Source organism: Suricata suricatta, chromosome 5, assembly GCF_006229205.1.
Source record: "Suricata suricatta isolate VVHF042 chromosome 5, meerkat_22Aug2017_6uvM2_HiC, whole genome shotgun sequence".
NCBI classification, from domain to species: Eukaryota; Metazoa; Chordata; class Mammalia; order Carnivora; family Herpestidae; genus Suricata; species Suricata suricatta.
The window spans coordinates 86,206,929-86,228,059 of NC_043704.1; the positions used below are offsets into that span (position 1 = coordinate 86,206,929).

A 21,131-nucleotide genomic window follows, 5' to 3' on the forward strand; every position below is an offset into this window, starting at 1 on the left:
TTAAAGAATTTGTTTTGACATCATCAGAATCTCCAGTGAAACAGTCACAAGTAAAATAAGTGGGGACGAAGCAAGTACCCCAAATGAAAACTAACTCTAGTTAAGATATTTCAACCATTTAAAAGGGAAACAGATTGCTCCAGCCACACCCCATGCATCATTCGAGAGCTGTTATATGACCTCAACAATGGGCCCCAGCAGGCAACCAGTCAGTATAGGTAAGAAGGAATTAGTAGTAGACATCCATTCAAAAATGAACATGGGTTTAAAAAGAAAGAACTTTCCCTCAGTATTAAACAGATATCTGTGCTGTAAGAAGAAGACTTCTATGTATCCTCGAGTTACATGGTCTCTTCTCTCCTGATAATATCAGAAGCTCATGAATAGCAGAAGCATCTTCTCTCTCCTCAGAGAGAAACAGAAATGGAGAAGTCCAGAAGCCATTCAGTCTTCTCTGTGAGGACTTCTGAGAGACACTCCTCCAAGGTCTTGGTGTCAGAAAAGCCCAAATTTCTTCTAAAGAACTGCCTTATTGAACACAGAAGCTAATGCATCCCTCTCTGCTCTTAAGGCCACAAGGAAGCTCCAAGTCAAATCTCGGATGCTGCTAATAATAAACACTAAGATGATACAGAGTTTCTTTAGGTTTGGTCATCTTGCCCCGGCTGCACTATCTTTCTATTTTTTTTAACTCCCTATTCTTAAACTGTCCATAAAATTTCCCCCAATCATTTATTTTAGCTGTATAAATAATATATGCAAATAAATCTCTGTGGGCTATGGTGGCTTACAGAGTGAGATGAACATGATTTCAAATGATCAAAGGATGTTGGAAAGTCCCAACGGCTACTGGCAGAAATACACATGATCTCCAATAAGCAGAGGGTAATCTCACACAGTCTCCCATCCTTACCGTGGCTCGAAGCGCCTGAATAGCCTGATTCCGATGGAATCCCATGGAGGTAATGATAGCTACAATTTCCTCTGGAGGTTGGTTATCCAATCCAGTAGCACCAAAAACTGAGGCCCCAGCGGAAGCCGCTCCTCCATAACCAGGCATGGTCAGCGGTTCGGCAAAATCTGGGGAAAATAATCACTGTCAGGCCTTTTCCTTTTATTAGTCTTGAAATAAACAACACTTTAGAGCTAAGAAGGAAAAATACCTACGAAGTTAAAACAATCAGGACAACTGGTACCAGCATTAAGGATAAACATATAGATTGGCTGAATGGAATTCAGAGAGTCCAAAAATAAACCTGTAGATTTATGGTCAGTTGAGTTTTGACAAGGGCACCATGACCACTCAATGAGGAAAAGGCAGGCTTCACAAAAGATAGTTCTGGAACAACTGCATGTCCACATGCAAAGGAATGAAGCTGGATCTCTCCCTCTGTCCCTCCCTAATGCCATATTCAAAAATTAACTCAAAATGGCTCCTTGACCTCAATGTTAGAGATCTTGGGTTAGGCAATAGGTTCTTAACTATGACACGAAGAACACAAGTGACAAAAGAAAAAAACAGAGATAAATTAGAACTCAGCAAAATTGCCAACTTTTGTGCTTCAAAAAATACCATCAAGAAAGTGAAAACACTCACAGAATAAGAGAATATATTTGCAAATCATGTACCTGATAAGGTACTTGTACTCAGAATATGAAAAGAACTCTTCCTACTCAACAATAGAAAGACAAGTAACTTCATTCAAAATAGGCAAAAGATGGTCTGCCTGGGTGGCTCAGTCAGCTGAGTGTCTGACTCTTGATTTTGGCTCAGGTCACGATCTCATAATCAAGATCTAGCCTCATGTCATGGAGCCCACTTAAGAGTCTCTCTCTCTCCCTCTACCCTCCCCGGCTTGCACACACACATGCTTGCATAAGCGCCTTCTCTCAAAAAATAAAATGGGCAAAAGATTTGATAGACATTTCTCTGAAGAGATTTGGATATGAAAAGATGCTCTACATCATTAGTTATTAGGGAAATGCACATCAAAACCACAATGAGCTACCACTTTCATATCCACTGGAATGGCTATAATAAAAACAATAATAACAATAAAGCTATTATTTAAAAAGAGAGAGAGGCAAGTGCCACCTCACTGAGGCAGAAAAAAAAAAGTGACCTAAAAAGTTAATTATGAGGGGCAGGGAAAATGTAAGCAAAGAAGCAAAATCATGAGCAAAAAGTCATTTTCTGGGACACATTCAGAGGACATGTTTGCGTGTCCATGGCTTTGCATGACTGAAGATCCCATCAGACTCCAAAGCTATTCCCTTTTCCAAACACTCACCTGGCTCTTCCATGTGAACGATGATCCAGTTGAAGGCTACTTCGGCTCCCATATTTCCAGTAAAGTACACAGCCTTCCGACACGCTTCGAGAGGGAAACCCATCTCAGCCAACTGCATAACTGATGATTCATCAATGTCTGAGGCTATGGGGCACATCAGAATATTCTGGTGTAAAAATGTAAACTCTCCTCTTGTCTTAGTTTCTCCTCACCCACTATCCACGTGCTATCCAAACAAAGTGCTATTTTGTTTGGTGGTTTAACTTTGTTTTGTTTTAATTCATCCAAATATTAAGCTATTTGAGCTGAGTTTATATCTGACGTAAATAGGAACCATGTTAATATTACCTGGACAAAGCACAGAAAAACAATTCCCTAATTTCATTAGGGGAGACTTGGTATATTCCCAGAACCATTTCAACCTCTCAGATCATTCTCAAGACCTTTCCTATAGCAGCTCTACTATGACTGAAATCTGAAAAGAATTATCTACAGGCCTAAAAGCCTATTCCTTAAATCCCATAGGAAATTATACCAGGCCTTTAGGTATATCAGCAATCAAAGGAAATAATCAGCTCTGGGAAATGGAGAGCCCAAACATTAAGTAGAGAAGACAGAACGTGTTCTGTAATGGTATACATTTAAGATCTTGAAAGAGACAGCTTTATGAACCTAACATGGGCTTGGACACAGAGCATTTTGTTTTCTTTTCATAATAATACATAGATGTTGGTGGAGATGTGTGTGCATATGTATATGTGTGTGTATGTACATGTGTATACACAGAAGCACTGTCTGTATATGTATAATGTAAAAGACAAACATCAAAACCTACAGGCATGTGTATCTATACAAATATGCACGTGCACATGCATGCACACATAAGACATGCATGTATAATGCATATGTGTGTATAGGCCTGTACGTTTTTTGTGAATAGTTTTGCACACGTATATATGTGTGTGTGTTTATATTTACACACATACATGTGTGCACAAGTGCACACATATACACCTACATAGTGTTCTCAAATTATCCAACAACTCAGGCAGAAGAGGAGCACAAAATATATCCCTTATGTTTTCCATGTCATGAGGTCTCTACTGAAAATTCTGCCAAAGACAGCAATCGGTAGAATGTAGTAGTAGCAGAACTGAGGTGAGAGTCATCTTTTCTATAAAAATTATATCCAAACTGCATTTATCAAATGAGTTTATTTTATAAGGAAGATGCACAGGACATCCTATCAAGACCAAATTTTAAGAAAGCCATGAGTCAGGACAACAGGGGCTCCAAGCTGTGTTGTATGGCAGCCTGGAGTTCCGAGACAGAGGCCATTACTGAGCCACAAAACAAGGGGTTTCCACGGCCAAAGAAGTTTTGAAATCTACACTCTCTTTTCTCCTCTTAGAAATTCACGAGATGCATTTGCATCTTGAAGACTCAAACATCCTGCATTAAAGACTCCTACAGTAAAGAAACTAGGAAACTCTACAGAAACCTTTCTACATCTTGTAAGACTAATGTCCCCTACAATGCAGTTTAAGAAGTGCAGCCCAATAAATGGTGTAAGTATGTCTATAATAATGTATTAGATTGAAAATGTATAATTATATTTTTATGAAAAATAAAGTGAACCAGGCATAGGTCAAGGACAGGGGAAGGATATGTGCCAAGAGTTAACGGCATTATCGATGGGCGATGAAACCACAGATGGCTCGTACTGCTAATCCATAATTTGTAAATACCTTTTTACTCTCATAATAAGAAAATAAACAAAGTTATTCTTTTTAAAAATCTGAGAAAGTAAGGATGCAAAAGTTAACAATCCCAGATCATTCTATTTCTCGTGTTGAGTACAGGTACTTGCTAAGACAGCAGGCTCAGACCTAGGAGGAAATCAATGGCCAAACCATTGACACTGGAAAATGGCTGAGTGCTTCCAATCAGAGACAGACTCCTCTGGCACAGTCATTTCCAACCACCCGTCGCATCTCCTGGGGGACAAGTCTTGCAAGGCCAGCTCTTTGGAGGATCAGGAGCAGCCAGCAAACCTCTCACATTCCAGAAAAGGTCAAGTGGCATGAAAAGCACATTTGACTCCTAGATCTGATTCTGGTCCCAGCTCTTCAGTCTCTGAAGTTTCTTGGGTCCTAATTTTATACTCTGTAAAAGGTTACCTTCCCTGCCCTTCTTACTGTGAAAACCAAATAAGAACCTGGATTTTGTATGAATAGTAAAACTATTTACCACTGAAAGAATTTATGAAATAATAGATGCAGTATAACTCATGGTAACCATTCAGAAGTATTAACAGCCATTGTTACTGTTATAATTAGATTATTTACAGAGGCAATGGCTTTCCCAAGACCCTCACTGACCCTAACAGCTTCTTCTAGTGAAGAACAAATCGTGATTGAGCAAGGAACGGAAATGTGGAGGTCTAAACCACATGATCAATCATTTGCAAAATACATGAACTTCTAAATTAACAATAGTTTGTCTCCAGAAGGGCTTTGTAGACAAAAAGATTCAGGGTATTTAGTGTTAAATACTCCCTCTTCCTCCTAATTAATCTCCAAATATTCATTATAGCTTCTATGTTCTTTTCAGAAAACCAAGAGTATCAACTCCCACAGGATTAAGGAACTAAAAGTCTACAAAATTAATATGACCCAATGACACTAGTAACCTTGAGAGTAATAATTAATACAGCCATGTCCCATCCAGCAGCGGGGGTGGAAAAAATGCCTGGCCACAATGCCATCATTGCCCTAGAGCTCTAATTACAGCCAGAGTGGGAAGAAATGGCATCATTAGCCCACCTTCACACCTGAAGAAACTGAGGCTCAGAGAAGTTAAGTAAATTTTTCTCGGTTGCACAGTCATAAATGGCAGGGCCAGCTTTCCAATCCAGGGCAGGCTGGCTTTCATGCTGAGGATCACTCTTCTGAGCTACAGAGCCATTTAATCACCTGTCCCCGGTTTACATTTGTTGGTAACTCAACTTGCACATGAAGAATCATTCCCACCCAGGAGAAGCTGCACACATACACATGTAGAGAATCATGCCCCCTTAGTGAATTCCCACCGACAAATGTCATACTCATGACAATTGTAGGACAACTGAGAAAAATTTTGAGAGATACATACGGTCTATCAGTTGGTTCATCAGGCGATCTGGAAATTAAAGGAGAGGGAAGAAATGAGACCAAAGTCTGGCAACAAGTTTTAGAGAAAGAAAAAGAGTTCATGCAGGGCACTCTCTAATCCCTTGACCTTAGGGATCCCACACTGTTGTCAACCCCTCAGCTCCCCCCAACACACACTGCCAAGCCTGTACAACATGACATTACAGTAGAGAGTGAAAATGAACAGGTTTCAGGCATTTCAATCAGATAAAACATGATGCTCTGGGTATCACCTTAATGAATGAAATAATTTGTCTCCCTGTATTTCTAAGAATTCTGTCTAATTACAAACTAAGGACTCTGTTAGGAACATCAGAGAAAGCAGAAGCGGTGCTAATGAACTAAACCATATTGTTCTTCTCTGATGCTCATACTGATCTCTGCTCTCTGGCCTCTTGAATGGACTACCTGTGCCACATAACCCAGACTGTGCCACAGAGAGGTCCCTTTTCTACTCTCCATACTCTACCATTTAGCAATTGACTTAGCAGTAGAGAATAATGGAACATAGATGCCTATCTTGAATATGATCTTGCTCCTCCTGGATTCATCTTGCCCTTCTTTTGCACCTGAACTTAGTCACCAATAATATTCAACTAATGAAAAACCTTTGATAGAGGGGCCCAGAGTGCTCTATTACTATTAATTCATCTAATTAACTGATTTAAAAGGTGAAAAGTAAATAAATAGGTGAGCAAATAAAACTGATATCATCAGTAACCAAGCTAACAATGAAACCAAGATTTTTTGCCACTCTCCTTGGATCCACAAAGGTGAAGCAATTATTTTCTGTATGTTCTCTTCCCTTAGAAAGTTAAGTATTGTAGGGGCACCTGGGTGGCTCAGTCAGTTGGTATCCGACTTCGGCTCAGGTCATGATTTCATGGTTTGTGAGTTTGAGCCCCACGTTGGGCTCTGTGCTGACTGCTCAGAGCCCAGAGTCTGTTTCAAATTCTGTATCTCCGTCTCTCCCTGCCCCTTCCTCACTCATGTGGCCTCTCTCTCTCTCAGTAATAAAAAACATTTTTTAAAGTTAGGTATTCTAAATAAAAATTTAGCCTTCACAGAGCCAATTGCTCCCTTGTATGAAGCAGTGACAAAGCTGGGGAGGTAAAATGTGGTCTTTTTTTTTTTAATGTTTTATTTTTTTGAGAGAGAGAGAGACAACATGAGCATGGGAGGGTCAGAGAGAGAGGGAGATACAGAATCTGAAGACAGACTCCAAGCTCTGAGCAGTCAGCACAGAGCCCAACATGGGGCTCGAACCCACAAATGCAAGATCATGACCTGAGCCGAAGTTGGACGCTCAACTGACTGAGCCATCCAGGAGCCCCTAGGGTTTTTAAAAACAACACACACTATTGAATTTCCCCTTCTGGTTGTCCAAAGGTACTCCCAAGGGGACACAGCTCCTCAAAACTCAAAGCCCACTGAAAACACACTCCTTCTCTTCATTATAGCCCATCTGGAGGAAGGAGAGGCAGGGGAAGCCAGAGGCAACATAACCCAAAAACTGGAGATTTGCTGCCCTCTGTCCAGTGATTTCTGCAAGTCCACTTCAATTACTCATGACGGGTCTGTGCCTCCTCCGTGTCTACTTTAAGTGTACAGTTGCAGCCAGGCCTCACTACTGTATGCCTGTGGTGGGTTACAACACAGGAAGAGGTCAAGGGGCAACAGATGGTGGAAGAGAGAGACTCCTCATTGAGGGGTAGGGCAGGGAGACAGTGAAAGAACATCCTCCTGGCAGAAGATGGCACCTTTTGAGTCATCAGGAATGACGATAGGAGGGCTGATGTCCGGAAGTTCCTCCTCTCCTGGCTGCAATCCCCTGGCTCGGAGATGGTTGATATCAAGTAGGTCTGGCATATCAATAGAAACATCTGCAAAATTAGAGAGATTACACTCACCAGCTCTCCAAAAACCCACAGTCACCTCCCTAAAACCAGCACCTCTAACTCTTACGTGCATGTGTCTAAGCAGAGCTAAGGGATGCTTTTCAGTTCTCTGGAGTAGATCACTGGGCCAGTAAATTCACCGAGCCTAGTTAGAGTTATTGGAGAAGCAGGGGGAAAGTACAGAACATTTCACACTGAACAAGTCAGAGGTCGCAAACTGGGAGCCCAACGACCATTTGTGGCCCAGACACTTTCTATTGAATGTTCTTACAATGTTGGCAACAAATTCCAATTTTTAAATCAGAAGATCCCATTTAAATATCCACATATCCAGCTTGTTTTGAAAAACAGAAAGCTGTAGCATATTCTCAAATGGTACTAACTGCCTGGGGCTCATGTTCAGCTTCCGCTCTAGACAATACGTACCTGCCGCAGACCCCGCTGCTCCCTACTGACCCTCAGCATCATATTTGTGCTATGCTGATTCTTCTGGCAAAGAAATGTTTTTCTGAGCCATGTCTTTATCCAAACTGGAAATACCCAAGAAAGACCAAGATAGCTAGGCTACACATTTTTTATATCCAATGTACTTCTTTCATTTACCAGATCTCCTTTGCTTATTAGGCATTGAGTTTGCAGCCCCTAGATTATGCCTTTTCTCAGATCATGACAGGCACTGCGATCATTCTAACCAAGGTAATAAAGAATGAAGTTTTAAACAAATAAATTGACTCTCTCAAGTGTATTAGGCTTGGGGTATTTTTTTAACTGCTCAGGTGAGTTGTTATTGTGCTGACTTATTCAAATACAAAATTTATCAGCCTAAACAGCCTGCTGAGATTTAGTGTTATATTCAGATATGATAATAATGAAAAATGGGTCCCAATGTTGGTGTGGGATAAGTCTCTTAGGTTAGCAGACAGAACCTGAAAATACTATCCTCAGTTACAATGTCAGATACATAAATCCTATTTTTATACAACAACCTAAAGAAAAAGCTTAGTCAAAAAAAATTGGGGGGCGCCTGGGTGGCTCAGTCGGTTAAGCATCTGGCTTTGGCTCAGGTCATGATCTCATGGTTTGTGAGTTTGGGCCCTGCATCGGGCTCTGGGCTGACAGCTCAGAGCCTGGAGCCTGCTTCAGGTTCTGTGTCTTCCCCTCTCTCTGCCCCTCCCCCACATATGCTCTGTCTCTCAATAATAAATAAACATTAAAAAAAATTTTAAATAATAAAAAATTTGTTTTCAATCTCAGGGGACAGCAAAAACAAACATAACGTCTGACGAAAAAAGTCAATACAATTGTTCCTCGACAGAAAAACTCAGGTTCATTAAAGCTTTGAGGCTCCTTTAAATTTAGCAAGTCTATGAAATCTGATCTGAATGTTTTATCCTTTACAGAAATTCTCAGGACAAAGAAAAATAAGAAAGCTGTTTCCAAAGCAGTTGAAAGCCTTCAGAAGAAAGCACTTTTCTCTCTCAGGTACTTCTCAGGTCCACAGAGGAAAGGCTGAGTGATGAACATCCTGCCCACAAAATCATTCCACCAGGAAAATCGAAGATCTGCCGCAGAATCAGTCACGGCCCTGCATAATGTCACGCGGCGAGCGCCTTCCTTCCTTCCTCCAAGGAATTCGGTCCTGCCAATTTTACACTCTTTTTACCTACTTCCTTCAGATGAGCAGACGAGTGCTTAATTAGCCAGTATAAGACCCGAGTTATTTTTTCAGCACTCAAAAACATAAAAACCTTAAGACTGGCCAACAGTCTGAGCTACGTGCTTAAGAAACGACAGAGTAAAACTGTTTGTTTATCCTTCCGTGGCACTGAGGACAACCTAGTAACACCTTGATGTTGGATCAAGATGATGGAGAAATGTTCTTATACATTGTCTAGAAAACTAACCTCTAACAAAGGCTTTTGAAATTAGCAAGAAAAAGCTGAAGTAAGGCAAAATTAAATCCCTTTTTTGACTTTTTAATGTATCTATCTCATTATGTTATTGATAAAATTTGTATGATTTAAGTGACTGTCATCAGCCATGCTTGCCTGCTTTGGAGGCAGAGGAGAAATAATAAAAGGAGCATGTATCTTCAATCCCTTGCACCTCCAACTGTGGTCTCTGGATCAGCAGCACCGGCAGCATCATACCACCTGGGAGCTTGTTAGAAATAAAGAATCCCAGGTCCCACCCCAGACCTGCTGAATTAGCACCTGCATTTTGCCAAGATCCCAGATAATTAGTATGCACATTAAAGTTTGGAAAGCATTGTTTATTTGATAATGTGGAGATCCCATTTTCACTCTTAGAATCCAGTCATTCCAGAACGCATCATTAGAGAGGGGGGTAGCAGGTGATAATTTTAATATGAGTGCATATCATATACCGTAACTCAAAGGAGAAAGGTGAAGACGATGGAAAAAGAATGAAATGGAACTCTTTCTGACAGCCAACCAGATGGGCCTTTTCACACGCCATTTTATTTTTTAATGGCTAATTTGATGTTTTAAGCAAAAGCATGCAAAAGATACCTACCAAATTTTTTGGGAACCCAGTCAAGACCAAAAGTGAACTTCTTTATCTGCACTACCAAGTATTCAGGGAATGAGGCAAAGCGAGATGTTCTGGGAAACACAAGAGGATTAGGTCAATGAAACAAGGCAATAAGAACCATGATTATAGTTCATGATGCATCCAAAGCTTTGTCGGAGGCACACCTGGCAGGGTCAGTGACTGTGCTGAGGAGATCAGACATGCAAACAACACAAGCAGACACACACTCACCCGCAACCAGTCACGTGTCCTGGCCTTTCCCAAGGAGAAAATGTTTAACGCAGGAGAATCTTGTCCCTAGAGAGTGACTTGGAGCATGGTGCAAAATTATACTTTTACTTTGCTGTGGCATTTTGTATTTCTGAAAAGTACTTTTCAACTGTAGACTTTTTTTTTCTAAAACCCTTGCTAGAATTTGGTACAGTTTAGTACCCTTGAATAATGCAGAGGTTGGGGTGCTGAACCTTCTGTAGTCAAAACTCCACATATAACTTTTGACCTCCAAAAAACTTTACTAATAGTCTGCTGCTGACCAGAAGCCTTACCAATAACAGAGTCAAACATATTTCTATGTTATATGTATCATATACTGTATTCTTACCATATAAATAAGCCAGAGAAAATATAGCATTGTGCTGTAAAGAACCCACTGGACCCACATAATTCAAACCTATGTTGTTCAGGACCAAACGTGTATGTGTGTGTGTTTGTGTGTGTGTGTGTGTGTGTGTGTGTGTGTGTGTGTGTGTTTATTATCTGCCAGAATGTGTAGGCATGTGTGCACTATGTGTTTGTACATAGAGTTTGAAAAGCTCTGCAAGTTGGGGCACCTGGGTGGCTCAGTTGGTTAAGCATCTGACTTTGGCTCAGGTCGTGATCTCACAGTTCTTGTGTTCGAGCCCCATGTCGGGCTCTGTGCTGACAGCTCAGAGCCTGGAGCCTGCTTCAGATTCTGTGTCTCCCTGTCTCTCTGCCCCTCCTCCACTCACACTCTGTCTCTCTCAAAAATAATAAACTTTTTAAAAATTTAAAAAGAAAAACAGAAAAAGTTATATTTTAAAAAAAGAAAAAAAAAAAAAAGAAAAGAAAAGCTCTACAAGCAATCCTGACATGCCCCTAACTCTGCTCGCACAAAGAATCACTACCTTACAGCACAAAGTTGGCATAAGGAGGGTTTATTGGAACTTTAGTTGAGGTGGACTGCTGGAAATGCCAAAGCCTCATTAAAATACTACTGTATCTAAAATCCATGGTCATGTAGATCCAAAAGATATACATACATCTACATGTATATAACTGTATATACATCATAAGTATCTAAAATATCTAAATCTGACCTTAAATTTTTAAATTAATGCATAGGGTCAATATCTTGAGTTTCCCTTCAAACTTTCCGGATTGTCTGGACTTTGGTTTGACAATTTCACGCAGACGACTCACCGACTACACCAATTTCAAGACCCAGTTCCAGCTCATTGTCTCCACATTTATCGTCTTGTTTCTAACCACCATTTCTATATGAGGGCCAATGTGGATATAGTAGGTTATGTAAAAAAGAAACTAATCTGTAGACAGATACTATAAGTATCTCGTAAAATAAGAGTCTTGCACACTGTCTCCACAAATCCTACTTTTCATATCTAAGTCATTGCCTTCTTCTACCTGAAAAGCACTGGCCCAGAATTCAGAAAGCAAATACAAATGCATTGCTGCCCCCTAGTGTAGAAGAAAAGCCACAACATAGGAACAAAGCACTATTCAAAAAAAGGGTCAAGAAGATGTGGATTTGGGTCTAGGATATGCTATTTAATTCACTCCAATGTGACAAATCACTGACCCTCACTGAGGCTCCATTTTCACACTTACAAAACAGATTTATTAATAATATCTACTTGCCAGGGCTATGCAATGTTCATAAAATGATATGAAAGCACTTGGCACACTAGAACATACACTATGTATACCCAAGGAATCAGCATGATTGTTTTGTAATGAAAGACCTAGAACACAGAGTTGGCCTGTCACTGACCTGTTTTTTTTGCCCCAGGCAAGTCACTTAACCTCTCTGTACTATCACCAGGATGGTAGAGGGTACAGGCAATAATGTAGCGAAGTTTTAAAAAAAAAAAAAAACAGAAGCCTAACCATCCTAAGGAACTTTTCTATTGTTATCCTAGTTCATTCTCCAGAAATTATAATATTATCTCTAATTAGGTTTTCCTACCTTCTGAGAAGCAGCAATAAACATCATTCTTACTTGAATATAGCCAAGTCCTAATTTCACCAAAATACAACAAACTCCAGCTCCAGAATTTTCAACTAATGTAAAAATGTCACCTCTCTGACGTCCTCCTCTTACCACATCAACTTAAAAGCTGGAAAGCGTGTAACAGCCAAAAGTCATCAGTGAATCAGTTATTTCCAAAATGTGGTTGAGAAGCCCCAAGACTCTTACAATTGCTCTGGGTGAATAAATTAGCTGGTGATACCATGGGCAGGGCAGGGAACTGGAGCCTGGGGTGTGGTGGGGGAGGTGTGGTAATTTAATACATCCCTTTGTTGGGGGTAACTACCAACCTAAGAGTACCAGAAATCAAATTAGATGAGCCCACGTTATATTTGCCTTGTTAGGTAAGTGTGCTATATATTCATCTTTGTAGCCTCTATAGGGTCTCAGCTTGAATCACACAGATAGTAACTGCTCAATATATATTTGTTGTAAATAATCTCAAAATCAGTAATTTGAGGGCGCCTGGGTGGCTCAGTTGGTTGAGCGTCCGACTTTGGCTCAGGTCACAATCTCGTGGTTCGTGAGTTCAGAGCCTGGACCCTGCTTCCAATTCTGCGTCTCCCTCTCTCTCTGCCCCACCCTTGCTCACTCTTTATCTCTCTTTCTCAAAAATAAGCATTAAAAATTTTTTTTAAATAAGTAATTTGCATTCATTAATTGCAGCTTTTGGACATCACGTTTGTTAGTTAAATCTAGCAAAGGTGTAAATTATGGACCACTCATTCCTTTATTCCTAAAATTAATTCCTAGAAATTAAAATTTTTCTTGAAAAGTGATGTATTTAATAAAGACCATTAGACTGTAAATCATTCAAAAAGATCTAGGTAGACACACAGCAAATTTACCTCAAGAAACTGCTATGGAGACTAAATCAGGACACAAAGTGCTTAAAATTGTGCCCGACACAACTGTTGTATGGTCCACTGACAACCTATTATCAATGTTTAAAGTTTATCAATTGTTTGCTAATTATAATCAAGGCAAAAACACTATGAAAGCCTTAATAAGAAAAAATATAAGCTGTCTCTGTGAAATTAAGATTGTCCACTGTATTAAAAACCTAGCAACTAAAAAAATACAATTCTATCCTTTCCATTAACTATGTTGAAAATATGACAATCGGCCACAAACTGTACAACCGAAGGCAAAGGAAAAAAAAGGAAATGAAAGATAAAAACAACAGTAACAACGATTACAGCATGTGAGGCACTACACAAAGCACTCTGCAGAGTTTATCATGCCTTAACCTTCACCTCAACCCTAGGAAGAAAGTAGTATTATTATCTTGGTCTACAGATAAGGAAACAGGAGCTTAGGGAGGTGGCCAAGGTCACTTGGCCAAGGTCACATATCAGTAAGTTCTACACTGGGGATTCAAACACTGCCTGTCCATCCAAAGCTTGCATTCCGGTACCCCACACTGTGCTTTCTTCTTCATAAATGATAAAAGTCCACACAAAACCTCTCCCTATTGACCCTTAATTTGTGAGCTACTTAAAGGCAGGAAGCAGATCTTGTTCAAGTCACTGACTAAAATATTCCAGGTGAACAATAATAATACTTGCTAGGCGAATTTAATGTCCAAACGCTAATATTCTTCCCAGAGACTGTCCACTCAGGACTTTTTGAAGGAAGCCTCTTTATTCCGGTCTATCCTGACTGAAGATCTATAAAAAGGACATTTTTTGCCTCTTTCTGGCCTTTGAGTCTCTGGGGTCTAATATAGGAAAAATGCAAGGCGCTAAATTAACATAAGCAGGGAAATCGTGTCTATATTGCTAGAAATAAGAAAAAGAAAAGAAAATCTTTTAGAAATCTATTGAACTGGTTCCCCCAAAATGAATACTTGAAACATGATACGGTGTAATAAGGAATATGCAAGGCTATAGAGAAGGGACACAAGGATATAAACATAAGCGAAGGTGTTAAGGGTTATGGGATCCTATATAACAGATGGATCAAGAGTTTAAACTTTGAACTCAATAGATCTGAATGAATTCCAGGTCTGCCACTTACTGGACAATTACTTCTCCTTTTATCTCTTCATCCATAAAATGGGGAGAATAATAGCTCCTACTTCACAGTAGTACCAAGAGGAAAAATGATAATTGATGGTTAAGTGCTTAATACATGACCTGGAATAATAAATGGACAAAAAATGGTAGCTGCTTTATAACCTAAAACATTGTCTTCCCCTTTTCCACAAAGACCAGTTTTCAATTATTAATAACTGGATACATCCAGTATTAATTTTTTTCTTATACATAAAACAACAAGAGCATGTATGTATGTAAAAGCAGAGAAAAGGGAAAAACACATTTAATATTACTGTTAAGGATTAGAAAAAGCAGAAACGCCTCCTCTGGAGACTCATGTTAGCACTGCCTACAACTAAATATTGTGTAGCATTTGAGGAAAAAGCCAGTAAGCAAGCATCATTCTTCCACCATGGATGACAGAGGACATTGGGTGGTGACTATGCCCTGGGATAGAACATAAGCTGGGAAGTGCACGCAGGAGAAGGATCTAGATCTCCTGATCACTCGCCCTGGAGTGAGAGCCTGTCTCCGGAAAGCTAATGCCTCCCAACTCCATTTTAACAACGGGCCTTTCCAAGCGATGAGAGGACTCCTTCCTACAGACCCGGAAAGTATGTCATACCTTGCACTTGAAAGACACAAGACTACTTTTCTGAAGAACAGAAAAGGGTAGCCAAGCAGACAGGTATATGAAGAACAGCTCTGCAGCTAACATCTGATCTGAAGACTTTCTAGGTGGCCAGGTCCCCTGATCACTTCTATATCCCATTCACAAACAGAATTAAAGCACAAAGACAACAGGATCACTGTTGGAGAAATCTTCCATCTAGTGTCAATAATTAAAGCAAAAAATGAAATAAAATCATTATGTCGTATAACTTGAACTTATATAATGTTACTATATTTGAATATGTATCAATATGTCTCAATAAAGCTGGGGGGAAAATAATTTTAAAAATTGGGTTGACCACTAAGATAGCGTGTAGATCTCTAACTGCCCAATGATGTCTCCAAGCTACAATGAAGTAAATTTCACACATTCAACACACCAACTCATCAATGCTTCTCTTCAAGGACACACATGAACACACACACACACACACACACACACACACACACACACACCACACCATGCCATGCCACACAGACCCTCTAACGGAGCAATCCCAGGATAAAAACGTACTTCACAATGAATAACTGATAATGGAAGAGACTCTTATTAACCTCATTTGGATATGAACAACATTTTAAAAAATTATTTTAAGAAAATATGGCTTTGCTTAACTTTTTGAAATAAATCTCTGTGCTTCCCCATTTTTAACCTAAGAAGTCAGTCATCTGAAACAGAGGAATCCCAGGGTTGGCTGTTCCAGAGACTAGATGACTTAGGCTTGACTGCTACTTGAGGTGATAAAACATCCAGCAGCAGCTCTTCAGCCTTCACTCCCCCTTCATCAACTAGACAGAGCTCCATGTTTGTCAGGAGGACAGATAGTCAAAGAAAGTCTAAAAGGAGTGGGGTGCCTGGGTGGCTCAGTCAGTTAAGCATCCGACTTTGGCTCGTGAGGTCATGATCTCACAGCTCATGGGTTTGAGCCCCGCATCGGGCTCCGTGCTGATGACTCAGAAACTGAAGAATGCTTCAGATCTGAGTCTCCCTCTATCTCTGTCCCTCCCCTGCTCATGCTCTGTCTCTCTCTCTTAAAAATAAAATAAACTTGAAAAAAAAGAATATCTAAAAGAAGTAAAGTTCCCAGAACTAAATTTCCAGACCACCCTTCATTTTATATGACCATGAATACTTTATACACTTGACTGTATAAAGTCAATTAAGGTGTCAAGTGCAGGGGAAAAAAACACTTATGTACCTGACAATGAGGCACACAATGTGGAAACCAAACATCTTCTAAGTCCTGAGCAGCTCATTTGAACGATGAGCAGGAGTCCAATGTCCACTCTGAAATACACTGAGAGCCCTGGTCACCAAGTTCTAAGCCAAATTTTCAACTTCAGAATTAAAATATATCATAGTGGAGCTTAAATATTGAAGACTGTCATGAGTATTTCCATAATTTCTTCATTTATATCATTCTTGCCATGGGGTTAGGGTAGGGGGTTGTTGGGGTTCTTGGCTACATCCTCTTGGAAAAAAGAAATTCCTAATAGAGGATAAACCACAAGCTTCCTTAAAAAAAAAAAAGGCATCCCCTCCCTAGCACATAATATAACTTATGAGCCTGTTTTATTGGACAGGTCTCACGCAGTGAGCTCTATAATTAGGGTTGTATGAATCATAATCCCATCTCGCTACCTGTGAGCAAGCATGCACAGACTCACACAGTGCCTGCTTCCTCTCCCCCATCCAGTCCCCACCTCTCAAGGGCCCCCCTCTCCCCCCACCACTATACAAGAACACACACACAGGTGCACACATACACACACTTACTTCACACCCGCAGACTTTGCTTGTAGGGCACTGCTCCAGAAGTCATCTACATTTTCTGGTTCAGAAAAGGCCTGAAGGCAGGCACTAAATGGTATCTTGGCACGAACCAACTCAGGAAGGGGTCTTCTGTTTGCTTCTGCTTCCCTTCTCGTTAATTCATAGGCAATCAGTTCATCTGAGTAACAGAGCACATGAATGACCTTGTACTCACTCTTACCTTCTTGAAGTGAAGAACACCCGCTTTGTCCAATCTTCCTGAAGGCTTCTGGGCTGGGGCAAGACTGCCTACTTGTTGGCCTTCAGGGATCCAGAAAAGCCTGATGAAAGGCTGTTCTCGAGCTGTCTTTAAAGTGGCACTGACACGCTACATAAGCCATTCAGATTTGTTTTCCTGATCCTCTTTGAGACTGACAGGAGGGATCTGTGAACTCCAGCCCAGGTCGGGGTTCTGCCCTCACGCGTGATGTAAATGATGCAGGAACCTGGCCTTTCATTCGTCCAGAGGTCAAGGCTGGATTACCTAAATGCCACCTTCCAATCACAAAGTCTTCATGCCAGAGAATTTCACACTGAAAGAGGCCTAGAATCATCTCTTCATTTTGATTAGAGATCATGGAGGGTGTGGACCACGGAGCAAGATGAACTATAGGGACCACCATCCTCTACTGCACACAGCCCGTGATTCTAACCAAGGCTGCCCAGACAGCTTCAGGTTGAGGTTACCTACCACCTCAGATAGCAGAGCCACCAGCCTGGAAAGGCTTTGACACTATTCCTGCTCAAACAATCAAAATACCAAGGGAAAAAGAAAATAGCACATCATCAACTTCCCAAGAGTCAGCAGATCTGCTCTTGAAAACTGCCTATAAGTCAAAATGTTATACAATTTTGGAAGAACCTTTTTGGGAATTCCTTTCATTGACCAAAAAAAAGTCACTCCTGAATTATCAGTTTTTAAGCACCCTTATGCACCTATGTGTTTTCTTAGGCACATCTGAGCATGGGTTTAAAATTCATTGCCCAGTCCACAATCAGTTTATGATGTACTTATATCTAGGATGCCAGCATTAGGTGTTCCCAGCAATCAATTTCGAGACTAAATTATGTATCTCCTTTCTGAAAAAAAAGTAACTACTTATAAATCATACATAGGGAGTTACAGAGGATCACAGAACTGAGCAGTATATCCCCAAGGCCAGCAAGAGAAAGCAATCAAGCCTTTTTCTAAAAAGGAAACAAACCACAGAACCCTCTCCCTTCTTACCTTACATAATGGATAAGAATTTAAAAACTGGTCCAAAGCTGCAGGAGCTTATAGAAAATGGAAATCTTTTCATCTTAAAATCATCATAATCCTCATTAGCACAACAAACTGACCTTCCCCCTCCCCCCAAAAAGGGAAAAAGGCCACCCAGTGAGTTGTTGACCTTCACAGAAATGACCAGTTCATAGGACATAAGTAACATAGTAGATATTTTGCCTTCTTATGCTTCTAAATGTTAATTCTAACAAATACCATTCCTCTATTCTGCCTGGGTAGACCCAGATAGACAGACTAAAGAAAACATCTCCTGAGACCCCAGCCTGGCCACGGTTCCTCCACCCTCTTCCTGCTTCCTAAGTCCAAAGACTCTTCTAAAAGGCCTCGCTCCTACAAGGGCCCTGCCCCACTTCATCTTCCACAGAAGGCATCTTCAATACTCAGAGGCCAAAGCTGGATGATTTCAAGAGCTCTCTGCCAGAATGTCTCACATCAAAAAATGTAGTTCTGGGGCGTGTAGGTGGTTCAATAGGTTAAGCATCTGACTTCAACTCAGCTCATGATCTCATGGTTCATTAGTTTGAGTCCCACATCAGGTCAGTTCAAGCCCTACTTTGGGTGAGCCGCTTCTCTCTCTCTCTCCCTCTCTCTCTGCCCCTCACTCACTTGTGCCCCCCCCCCAAAAAAATAAAGAGAATGCAGTTCTGATCATTTCCCTCAGAACTAACAGCACAACTCATGAGTGCTAATGTTAAAAGAATTTTCCACGTTTGTAATTACAAATAATGTTCCACCAAATTAAGCTGACTCCAAGCCACCCAGGTGGTCAAATTTATAGGCACTAAAATAGGTTCTATCCGTAATCCCTCCAACAAAAACCTGGGATGCATTGGACTCTTCCACAAGAAATCACATGGGGACTGAGGAAACAGGAAAAGAGACGTGCAAACCAGACACCATCTGAGCTGGGTCTACTCCTGACGCAACTTGGCAGTGACTAAACCGTATTCTTCCTCTCCAATTCGAGGGTTTTCACGTATGAGAAAGCACACTGCTAGTTTCCTACTTTGGAACCATTACCCTTGTTGGTCGCTGCCTCCATGGCCACAGGTAACTGCATCAGGTAATCCACTCTCTCCGTGTAGCGGACTTTCCGGGTCTGACAGCACTGAATACGTTCTTCCACCAAAAACCGAAAAACATCACTTGGGTTTTCTGAGCCAATGCGGTTTCTCTGAGGATTAGATCATATCCGGTTAGTAAATTTAGGACTATTGAGCCATAAATAAAACCTGACACAAAACAGAGTATCAATCTGGTATAAAGATTCATTACTAAGCATTCCCTCTAAGCATGGCAGTTCACCTAGAGTACATGCATAACAAAACACTGGCATTTCTCTAACGTGCAAAAATGGGGGACTGGTTAAGTTAACTGTAGTTCATCATATAAATTAACATTACGCAGCCATGAACAGTTATGAGAGAGGGACTAACCTACATGGAACCAGAAGAAGGGGGTGTGAGGGAGCCATACTAAAGACCAGGGCCAGGCAGGGGATAAAGGACTGCCCTGGAAAAACTAAGGCACATATAATATGATCGTGTAAATGCATTTGTATAAATTATATACAAATAAAAAAGAAATCTTGCTACATCCAAATATATAACGATGTGGCAAAACGTTCACACTTCTTACGACCCTTCAAGTTAAGTAGAAAACAATGCTTATAGGGGCGCCTGGGTGGCTCAGTCAGTTAAGCATCTGACATCGGTTTACTTAGGTCATGATCTCACAGTTTTTGAGTTTGAGCCCTGCATGGGGCTCTGTGCTGACAGCTCAGAGCCTGCTTCAGATTCTGTCTCCCTTTCTCCCTGCCCTTCCCCTGCTCACACCCTGTCTCTGTCTCTATCAAAAATAAATAAACATTAAAAAAATTTTTTAAAAGAAAACAATACTTATAAAAACAGCATGGAGAGAATTAGTAAATGCACCCAGAGAGGCACCTGGGCGGCTCAGTTGGTTAAGCATCTGACTCTTGATCTCGGCTCAGGTCTTGATCCCAAGATCGTGAGCTCAGGTCCCAGTGGGTGTGAAGTCTTAATAAAAATGCACCCAGAAAGTGACTGGTGGGTCAGACATGGAAATGTTAGTCCTGGTTGTTTGTAGGGGCTGTTTTCACAGGTGATTTTTATTTTCTTTCTGCCTTTTTATATTTTCCAAAAGAACATGTTTGTAATCAGGGAAACAAGTAGTTGTTTTTAAGAGAGAAAAGACTTTAATCACAAATTCTCAGTAGCTTTGAAAAGCCATAAAATTGATGTGATTTGACTCTGCTGTGAGCAATGTGTGAGTGAGTGGTGGCACAAGGACACCAAGTACCACACTGGCCTCTTCAGGAGCTCTGTCATGGAGACCAGAAGACCTGTGGATGAAACAACGGACAAACACTCCTAGAAGTACAAATTAAAGGAGAACAGGGAGATCCAGAAGTGCTAGAAAACAGGCACTGAGAAGCAACTATGCCAAACGGGCTGGGCAGAGCAAACCTTATGCCGGGGCCACGCCAGCCTGCACAGTGAGAGATTCAGGAAAGGGGCTGGGGGTGGGCGTCCCGCCGACGCCACAGCGGGCTGCACCCGGGGGCTGGGCACACTTCTTACGACGCCTCAAGCAGTTTGGAAGAGTGCCTTACTCACCTCTACTAGATTCACCAGGTGCAAGAAGAACTCCTGGGCATCCTGCTGTCTGTTGGAGGAGAATTCCGGGTGGCTCTTGCTTACGAAGGCCTTAAACATGCGTGGAGAGATCCCGTTCTGTTGAGGCTGAGATGTAAACGTAAAACCAGTTCACAATGCTTTCCCAGACATTCACAGCACCGAGCGGCCAGCAGGGTAGGGGATGACCATTAGTCCCGGTTTGCAGGTGAGAAACTAGAGCCCACCATCCGCCAGACGTTTCATATGCAGCAGGCACCACACTAACCAAACACAGGATAAACACCTCCACTTTCTTTTTTGTTTTAATAGCTTATTGTCAAATTGGTTTCCATACAACACCCAGTGCTCTTCCCCACAAGTGCCCTCCTCCATCACCACCACCTCTTCCCCCTCCCCCTTCCCCTTCAACCCTCAGTTCATTTTCAGTATTCAATAGTCTCTC

At 41.1% G+C, this 21,131-nt stretch overlaps 1 protein-coding gene across 1 annotated transcript in view; it reads right to left on the minus strand.

Moving 5' to 3' along the window:
* The window catches only part of USP13 (ubiquitin specific peptidase 13), a 120,422-nt gene that overhangs the window by 19,695 nt on the left and 79,596 nt on the right, over nucleotides 1-21,131 (minus strand). The window contains exons 11-18 of the mRNA XM_029939833.1: nucleotides 20,669-20,794; nucleotides 19,050-19,203; nucleotides 16,709-16,883; nucleotides 9,916-10,004; nucleotides 7,243-7,365; nucleotides 5,445-5,471; nucleotides 2,292-2,435; nucleotides 914-1,080 (exon numbers count right to left, since the gene is read on the minus strand). Coding sequence (XP_029795693.1) covers nucleotides 914-1,080; nucleotides 2,292-2,435; nucleotides 5,445-5,471; nucleotides 7,243-7,365; nucleotides 9,916-10,004; nucleotides 16,709-16,883; nucleotides 19,050-19,203; nucleotides 20,669-20,794 — 1,005 coding nt within the window. The remainder of the gene's footprint in view (nucleotides 1-913; nucleotides 1,081-2,291; nucleotides 2,436-5,444; nucleotides 5,472-7,242; nucleotides 7,366-9,915; nucleotides 10,005-16,708; nucleotides 16,884-19,049; nucleotides 19,204-20,668; nucleotides 20,795-21,131) is intronic.